Genomic DNA, 9,562 nt, shown 5'->3' with positions numbered 1-9,562 from the left:
GTAAGCCCGTTCGAACGAGTTGCTGTGAGTGCGCTGCACGCCTGCCACCGAACAGCTTTGCAGCTGCGGCGCCGACAGCCCGGCCGCCCGCCCGTCGCTTGCAAATCAGCCTCGGCGGGGAGCAAAGCGCTTGGCATGTAGGAGAGATACCAGAGAAAAAGGTGAGGGGAGTAGGAAAGGAGGGGACGAAAGCGGGGAAGAAGGAAAGGGGTGGGCGGAAAAAAAGAGCTGCCTCTTTAAATGCTGGGGGCTGAACCCTCGCCGGGGCGTCCGCAGCCGGATCCAGCCTCCCTCCCCTTGGCCGTGCCTCCCCGGCGCTTGTCGTACAGCCCCAGTGCCGGCAGCGCGGCGCACGGGCGCTGCTGCTGCGCGGGGAGCGCGGGGCGGGCCGGGGCCATGATCCAGCCGCGCTGCGCGCCCACCTCCCGTAGCCGCACCGCCGCACGGCTGCCCTAGAGCCGCTCCCGGCACAGCGCAGGCTTCCCAGCTGGGTAAGTTTGCAGCCGCCCGGTGCCGGGGGAGGGAGCGGGGGAGGAGGTGGAGGCGCACCTGGTCGGCAGCCCGAGCCCGGCTCAGCCCGGCTTAGCCCAGCACGGCGGCTGGTGGTGCGCGCCTCTTAGGGGACGCCGCTCGGCCGTCCGTAACTCGGACCTCTGGACCGTCCCCGTCGTTTGCAACCCTCCTGTAACAGGTGGCTCTGTGTCTGGCCGCTTCCTCTCGGCGGCTTCTGTGCCTTCCTCCTCCTCACGGCCACTTAACAGGTGGCGGTGCCGCCTCGCCTTCCGCCGTGCAGGTAGGGGAGGTCGTCACCCCTCTGCGGTTACCGCTGTCCATCCCCGGAGGGGCTTTCGCAGTCCCCGGCGGCTCTCGCAGGGGTTCTGATAGAGCGGGGAGAGATGGGGTGTGTGCGGAGCCGGGAGCGGCGTCCTGCCGCCCCGCCGCTTTTCTCTCGCCGTGCCTGCCCTCATGGCCCCGCTGTGTGTCTGTCGTTGCAGCGGGCATGGGGAACCAGGTGGAGAAGCTGACCCATTTGAACTACAAGGAAGTTCCCACGGCTGACCCGACTGGCATGGACAGAGATGAAGGACCCAGGATCGGGGTTTCCTACATCTTTTCGAATGATGATGATGAGCTGGAACAGCAGCAGGATTCAGTGCAGGACCTCGGGGGTGAGCACCCTGCCCTGCAGCCCTACGATCCCCAGCTGCACGAGGTGGAGTGCTCAGTCTATTACCGGGATGAGTGTATTTACCAGAAGAGCTTTTCTGAGGAGGACACACTGCCAGAGGAGGGCGATGAAGGCAGTGGGGGCCATCTAAGCACCTACACCCCAGAGAACCTGCTAAATAGATGCAAACCGGGTGACCTGGTGGAGTTCGTGTGCCAGGCCCAGTATCCACATTGGGTAGTCTACGTTGGCGATTTTCAAGTTGTCCACCTGCACAGGCTGGAGGTGGTGAACAGCTTCCTCACCGATGCCAGCCAGGGCAGACGGGGCCGCATTGCCAACCAGCTGTACCGCTACAAGCCTCTCAGCCCTGCCGTGGTGGTGCGCAATGCTCTGGAGCAGGTGGGTTGCAAGGACCGGGACCTGAGCTGGAGAAACTCAGAGTGTTTCGCTGCCTGGTGCCGGTATGGCAAACGGGAGTTTAAAATCGGCGGGGAGCTGCGCATAGGCAAGCAGCCCTACCGATTGCAGATCCGGCTGGGTGACAAGCGCAGCCACACGCTGGAGTTTCAGAGCCTAGAGGATCTGATTATGGAGAAGAGGAGAAATGACCAGATTGGTAGGGCTGCTGTGATCCAGGAGCTCTCAAGCCACCTGCAAGCTGCAGAGGAGGAGGAAGAGGAGGAGGAAGACCATCATCGTCATCCAGGTGCTCAGACTGCTGTGGAGTAGCAGCCTCAGCACCACCATGATGCTTAGCCTGGGTGATTGGGATTAAAACTGAAGGCTGCGAAATTGAGCTGTTATAAGCCCTTTGGGCTGCTTCGGTGCAGCTTCATTCCAATCACATGTGAAAGGAAGGGGGAAAGCTGATTAAGTGTCTGTGCTTTAGTGCTTAACTCCTTCAGTGCTTGATGATAAAACCAGTGACTTATTTGTAGAGGATAAAACTCAGGGCAATTCTAACCTTCTCCGCTCCTGCCTTTTTTCCTTCTCTGCCTTCTGGGTGCATAGCCTTTCCCTCAGCCATCTGCCAGTAGGTCTGGCCCTACAAGATGCTAAATGCCTTTGACATCTACTTGTCAGCCAAAGTTAAGAGTATTTAATACTTTTAAGAAGGAGTCAACAACTTTCAGGATGCGGCCATGCAGCTCAGAAGCGGATTTAATACTTTTAAGGAGGGGTCAACAACTTTCAGGACGTGGCCATGCAGCTCAGAGCTAGAAGTGTGAGGATGTTTTCCCCTCTTCCCTGATTCTCTTCTGTTGTGGCTCTTGTTGGTATTGCAACAAGCTGCCTACTTGACTGGTGCAAGGCTTCATGATCTGTAGCTAGCTCCCTGGAAGGCGTAAGGGAGAAATCACTGATTGCTTCGTGATCTGTAGCTAGTCCCCTGGAAGGTGTAAGGGAGAAATCACTGTTTTTAGTAAAATGGGTTTGCTATGTTGTCTTAATTGATAGGAATTCCTCCTTTAATATCAGTGTGTGGCTTTGAGGACTGAGGATGTATTTATTGCTGACCAGTCCCAGGGGAGGAGGAAGTTTACCACCCTGATTAAAGAGTCTGTGCATTGGTGCATGCTGAGATTCTTACAAGCAGATACCAAGCTATGCCAGCGCTTTTTGCAAGCTTCCTATTCTCCCTGAAAGCCAGTGGCAGAGCTCCCAATTACATTTGTGGTACACATCAAGGCAGCAGAAGCAGGTTGCACATGTGTGAGAATAAGTTTTGAGTAAACTGGCCCTTGAGAGAGTATCCCCTTGGCTGGGTGCTCCTGGTTATGAGCATGTCATAGGTTTGGCACTGCAGTAAACACAGCTGTGATTGGGAAGGAGCAGAGGCTGGAAGGCATCACAGGCAGGGGATTTTTGAGTGTTTATTTTTCCTTACTGTGAGGCAATTTCCTCTTCGTTAGAGATTCTGTGTTTCCTTTTTTAGCTAATTTTTGTGGTATGAAGCTGAGCTATAGCATTAGAGAAAATGAGAGGACATGCCTAGAAAGTTGTTGCACAAGTCCTCTGTTAAACAGATGGGAGGTGGAGTGTGGTGCTGCCTGCCTTCACTATTCACTGAACTTGTTTTCGGCTCTTGAACTGGACTCCTGTGCTGCACTGTCAGGTCTTTGTCCTGGGATCTGCAGTGTGTGAACAAACACTGATTTGGAGGCAGTTTCTAATGCAAAATTCCTTCCCCTTAAAGCACAATAATGATGAGGTGAACATAAAGATAAGCTTCAGTTCATGTAAATAATGGAAACTAACTGTGATGTAATTTGACGCATAGTTAATACAGTCTTCCCCACAGTTGCTTACTGTTATACCACAAATAGTAAAGTACTCTATGTCCTTTCCTCCTCTGAGATGGGGAAAAAAATGTCATTTGAGAGTAGGTAGATACCAGCTTTTGGTTACTTAAGACTACATGAAGCAGTTTTGCCGTATTTTTGTGTTGTGCTTTCTGCCTAAAATACACAAGCTGGGAAAGAGCCATGAAAGGCTACATTATCCTCAACTTTGGGAAGAAAAATAGCTTTTAGGGTTATGCAAAATACACCACATACAGTTTCCTTAACACTCATGTTCTCGTTTTGGGCTGTGAAATACCCAAATCCAAAGGAGAGTTTAGCACCAAGCTCCCTTAGAGTGCTATAGCTCAGGTGTCTGCACTAAGTTGTTTTTTTTCCCTCTGATATGCAATGGAGTTAAACTGAAGTTACTGCAGTTGTCAAGCAGATGTGCAGCCTTGCTGTGAGAGCATGAACTCATATGTAACTGTAGTAGGGTTAATATGTGGATGTCTGCACACATTTTATACAACTACCAGTAACCACCACTAGAAATGATCACTAAAATAGTCCAAAAAAGAATGAAGGAGAATCTCTCTGTTGTATTGGCTGATACAACCGAGATTATCTAGACAGTGAGTAAATGTCTGGCTGTGGTTTCTTTCCGACTGAAACCTTGTACATAACAAAGTTTATTTCACTGTGTAATATAGGTATGTAAAATACTATTTTCTTACAGATATTTTTGAAAGTTAAAAAACAAAATCCCTTCATAACCTTGCCCATGAAAGTAAGTTGGTATGCACGTTGTATTCCAGCCCTCCGAATGGATTTATTTTTCATTAGTGATCTAAAGTATATTCTAGCTCATAAAGTATGGAAACTGCTGTAAGTGTCAAATATTATGTATCTACAGGGTACTAAACAGTAAACTAGTTGTGAAAATATTTTCCCCTCGTGTCTGAAATGTCACAACTGTGACACTTGGCCATTCCTCACCTTCTGAGATATCCTGCATAGTCTGGCTTTGTTTTCTGTTCCTTTTTCCATTTTTTGTTTAAAAAAAAAAAAAAAAAAGGACCAAATCTGCTTGGGAATGGAGAGCAAAGCTTCTTTAACCAACTGAAATCATGTTTTGTGCTGGTCTTGGTGCTTCTCTGTACCGGTCATGCCTTTTGGGATAAATTCTCACACAGGCACAGGGCTTTAGCTGGGAATCCTGGAGCTTGCTTTGACTTGCTAGGATGGAGAGTTAAGGGGGGAGCTTGTCTCACAGTAAAAGCAATCTCTTGCATATGTTCTGCTGTGCTATAAAACTGATGTGCTTCTCTGACTCCTGGGATACAGGTGTTCAGTACTTAAAACACAGATACTTGGAGTCTTTAAATTTCTTTGCAAGCTGTGCTTGGAGATTTATTCTGTCTCCTGGCATTCCATTGTATGTAAAAGTAGAAGAGGGTGAGGAAGCCTGGCATTTTTTTATTTAGCCTAGAGGAAGGCTGCCTCCATACAGGCATTCCTTATTCCAGCAGATAAAGAATCTTTATCAGGCAGGGCCTTTTTCCCTACCTGTTGACTAGGCAGTGTTATTTAATAGGTGCTACTAAACACCACTGCAAATATTTCTAAGCAGTTTGGTTTTAAAGCCATGAGCCCATAACAACCTGGATGTGAGAACTCAAATTGCTGTAGAAGCACATCAGAACTGCTTAGTGTCTTCTTGTCGCTGTACTTAGCTGCTGTCTCCAGACTAGACGGGGATTTCTAGAGCTTGATTTTGAAGAAAAAGGTCTCCCAGAAAAACATGGGCTCATGTCTACTTCAAGACTTTTGTGAAGATTACAAAAGAGAAGGTACAAGAATAGATAACAAATGCTCTTCTCTTCAGTTTCTTCTTCAGCATACAGAAAATCAGGTGTGATCACTCTGCAGAACTTCTGGATCAGCAAAGGTCCTAAGCCTATAGTGAAGTTTGAAGTTGCAAGTAGACCCTGAAAGTCAGTTAGGCTATTCATGTGCTTGAAGTTAAGTGTATATTTACATTTCTTTGTGAATAAGGGCCTGGAATTTCAAGCCAAGTTATCTGGTGGAAGTGTGGAGGATCTGAGGTTGCATAATCACCACGGGGAGAACAAATAGAGCTGTGAAAGCTGTTTCTCAAAGGGCCTCTTGTCCAAATAAGTCTCATGGAATCCAGCCCAAACTTTAGCCTCAGTTTCCCCCTGGAAATCCAGGAGCTGTGCTGATTTCAGCTGCACTGATTTTTGGTGAGAGATGTGTTACACAGCAATTGTAAACTAAGCTGATGATTGTGCTTCAGACTGTCTCTGACATTTTTGTCATGTCTTGTCATGCTTGAACTTTCCCTTGAGTTTTTAACATTTAAAGTTAATATTGTTTGTTTTAAAAGCCCTTTTATTGTGCAAACACTTAACCACCTATATGAATTTACTCGTTTGGGCATACCTGCTGCTACTGATAGGATGACTGCTGTGAATATCATTTTCCACATATTAAGGTTGGCAAGATTGAGTGCTGGATGTCTAAAATGTAGCTCCAGCTAGGAGATGTAGATGAGCAGTCTTTATTTCCCTAGAGCATTGGTGTGTTTGATGCAAATAACATCTTGGAGAAGGCTTCTTAGTAAAACTTAGAATTAGCCCTTGATTAATTTAAAAAACACAATTTAGACTTTCACCTTCTATGGCAGTGAGCAAGGACATAAACTGAAGACTATTTCAGGTTAGTTCTGATTCTGCATGAATGCAAAGTATGGATTACTGCAACTCTGTAGAGCTCATCTGGCCAAAATAGTAGGCAGTTGTAGGGTGGGCAGGGAAAATACCTAAAAGCTAATTGAAAAATTGTATTTTGTTACTTGGGACAAAAAAAAAAATCTTCATAGTGAAGGATCCTAGACTGTGGAAGTAAATTTTCAATTCTTTTGTATAAATGAAACCCCAGGCAAACAATTTTTGTTACACAAATTCAATATTCCAGTCTCAGTTCTAAACTAGGTAATATTATGTGATGAGTACATTTCAGATTTTTTCTTTTTTTAATTTAAGGATGCTTTTTTTTTTTTTTTTTTTTTTTCCTCTCTTCTTCTTTAAGTTTTGCTAAAGGTCTGTCCTTGGATGTGAGAAGTGTGTTGTTGAGTGGTTTCCCACCTGTGCTTCTATTAACAGCAGCACCAACCATAATTCTAAGTCATGTTGGAACAAACAATCTTTTGAAAGCAAAATTTTAATTTTATATCAGAGACCAATAACTAAGTAGAGTTAGGAAATGTTTTGTTTCCAACAGCAGTTTCAGTTTATAAGGTATCTACTGTTAATTGAGCATGTGTTGACTACTCTTATGAACCGGTGCGCAGTAATAAGGCCAGGTGTACCGTATAGTGGGCTTAGACTTTTCAGATTAGAACTTCATCTTGCCTAAAACCATGGATAGGAAGGAATCAGGGTGACTTCAAACACTAGTGGCTTAGATGGTTCTTTTGCATTAATACTGAATGAGAAGCTTTTTTTAATGCACAATTGAAATTCATGATATTTGTAACACTTCATGGAATCATCCACAATAACAAGTGTAATGACAAAAACATGATTTTCTTTTTCCCCCATCATGTTTTCTGTAAGCTGTCTTTTGTCAGTAAATGTTGAATTGTTAGTGCAAATATCTTCTTTTCCTGAGAAAGAAGTACAGATCATTGATTGTACCATTTCCTTCAAAATGAAGGGCATTGCATAGTAACTACAAAGAAATAAAAGATTTATAGTATCTTTTACAAATTTTCTTTCTTCTCTTTGTGTTTTGATTAATGTGATTTTTCCCAACTCTTTGGAAAACTAATGCTTTTTTTTCATGATCAGACTCAAAGCAGTTCAGTTCTCACTGAATTCAAACATAGATCAAAAGTCTAACTCTTTGGTTGTGTTCTTCCTTCAAAAAGAGAGGATGAGTGATCTCTTTATGGGACCAGACCATCAGCTGCTTAATAGACAATAGCTGTATTAAATCTGATGAATTTCTGGCCCATAATTTTATTGTAAAAGTGGGAAATTAATTCAGCAGAAGATCATATAGTATTAGTTGGCACCTGGGCTTGTCTTGCATGCCAGCAACTGCTAAAGGAACAGATGTAGTGTCTGTGAGAGGAAGAACTGTGAATACATCAAAACTCATGGGGAGGTTTTGGAATAATCTGTACCACTCTTCCATTTGTGTGGCAAGGTCTTGTGGAAGCTCCAGCGGTGGAGGAGGATCTATATTCTACCTACACCAGCAGTGTGGATGTTTCTTGCTCAAGGTGATCTGGGTCATTCATTGTAGTAAGGCACTTTATTCATCGGTAATGGTGCTTGATTCATCAAAGCTCTGCCCATCCACGATAACAAAAACATCAACCAACCAACCAAGCTATCTTCTTCCCAAGATCCTGACCAGAAAGAGTTATCTGAATCTCACACAAAAGCACTGAGTCAGCTGAAGCAAAAATACTTGGAGCAAAACCATCCTGAGGAAATTCAGCTGTAACAAGACTACTGCTGAAAGTGCTAGTGGAGATCTTAGCTTTTCTGTGGGTTGCAGCTGCCCTTGACAGCCTTCTTACAGCAGTGACAGAGTGAGACAAATTCTTGTAGCACAGATAGCAGCTTTTAAGGCTCAGGGCTACAGGTGGGATTCCTCCAAAACATTTAATTTCTAGCTCTTGCATGGACTAAGTGGCTTTAAACAAGACACTGTGCTCTATGTGACTGCATGAGTGCCTGTATTTGCAGGTGGCCAATGTTAAGAGCTGAAAAAGAACATGAGCTGAGTGACTGAATCAATTGCTGACAATCTATGCTCATCTGCCACATGGCACTGGAGGCCTCTAAAGTCTGAAGTTTGATTTTTTTTTTTAATTACTATTATTTGTTTGCCAGTGTTTTCAGAATCTTGAGGTTCTGAGCCTTTTCACCCAGAAGTTTCTCTAAGTACATGAAATAAAGCAGCCTGTGACATCTCCCACAGCTTGTGCCCACGGGGGGAGAGATGCGGCAGGCAGGATCCCGATCCTCATCCCAGTGGCTTGCTCTCAGAACATATATGACCTCAGATACCAAAGAGCTTCTTTAAAGAGCTTTTATGATGCCCTTTTATTCGAGAGCAAACCTACTCTAAAAATAAGTTAATGTAAAGTGCATCTGTGGCGACATGGACTGTGATGAGGCCTCTGCACTCCTGGCTGGCTACTCAGAGCTAGTGGATTTCTGCAGAGAGGTTTTCTCTTCAGTTCCCTCTTTCCTGCACTGCAGATCACTTTCAACAGAGGACAATTGAAAGCTTTCACCCTGCAGAGCTCTGGAAGTGATAGGTTGAATCCTTGTCATCCCCAAACAGAAGAGGAAATCAATTTTCAGTCTTCCTCCATGCTGAAACTCTGCACAGATCTCTGGGATGCTGTCTAAAGGAAGGCAGCCCACCGCTACCATCTCCTTTGTCTTTTTAAAGCAAGGTGGCCTAAGCTTTATTGTGCAAGAGTGGGTTGCCTTATCCTTTCTTCCTAAGAGCCCTGTGGTAAGAAACAGTTCCTGTTAGCCAAGTGCCCAAATGCTAGCAGGAGGTCCAGCCTCTCCCCACAGAGGCCACCCTGCCAGCATCTGGGTATAACCAGTCTCTACAGTCCTTCAGGAGCTCAGCCTGAGATATATCCTGATATTTCAAGAACAGTTCCTCCAGTGGATGTAGGGGACCATATCCTGAAGCACTGCTGAGCATCTCTATATGTTGCTCTCAGCAGAGCCCCTTTTGTGCATGCTGGTGCATCTGCTGGCCATACACTGCGAGCTGTGTGGCAGGCCATGCAGTTATGTAACCTTCTCCCTGACACCTGCTGAAAGGGTGCTTGATCCTCCTGATCAAGATCCTGTCAGATAGAAATGAAGAACTCAAAGCACCCTGATCAATAGGAGCTGGCACAGCTTGTTAGAAGGGTTTGGAGCGTGGTAGAAACTCGTGTCAAACAGTCATTTGTCTCACTCTGGGTCACTAAGAACTGTGGCCTGTGCCTGTATTTGAAGCAGAATTTGTTGCTCATGTCAGGTTCATCGGTGGAAATTAA

General features: G+C 45.5%; 1 protein-coding gene across 1 annotated transcript; it reads left to right on the top strand.

Moving 5' to 3' along the window:
• Positions 1-280: 280 nt before the first annotated feature.
• On the top strand, positions 281-7,247 carry LRATD2 (LRAT domain containing 2). Its single transcript, XM_064154280.1, has 2 exons — positions 281-491; positions 996-7,247. Exon 2 carries the CDS (start codon positions 1,001-1,003, stop codon positions 1,898-1,900), a length of 900 nt encoding a protein of 299 aa, XP_064010350.1. The 5' UTR covers positions 281-491; positions 996-1,000; the 3' UTR covers positions 1,901-7,247.
• The last annotated feature ends 2,315 nt before the right edge of the window (positions 7,248-9,562 follow it).

This window comes from Pogoniulus pusillus, chromosome 14 (genome assembly GCF_015220805.1).
Source record: "Pogoniulus pusillus isolate bPogPus1 chromosome 14, bPogPus1.pri, whole genome shotgun sequence".
Classification (NCBI taxonomy): domain Eukaryota; kingdom Metazoa; phylum Chordata; class Aves; order Piciformes; family Lybiidae; genus Pogoniulus; species Pogoniulus pusillus.
This window is presented reverse-complemented; position numbering and strand designations above follow the sequence as displayed.

Coding starts and splice junctions, on each gene's coding strand:
- LRATD2 (XM_064154280.1), top strand. CDS start 1,001: ATGGGGAACCAGGTGGAGAAGCTGACCCATTTGAACTACAAGGAAGTT.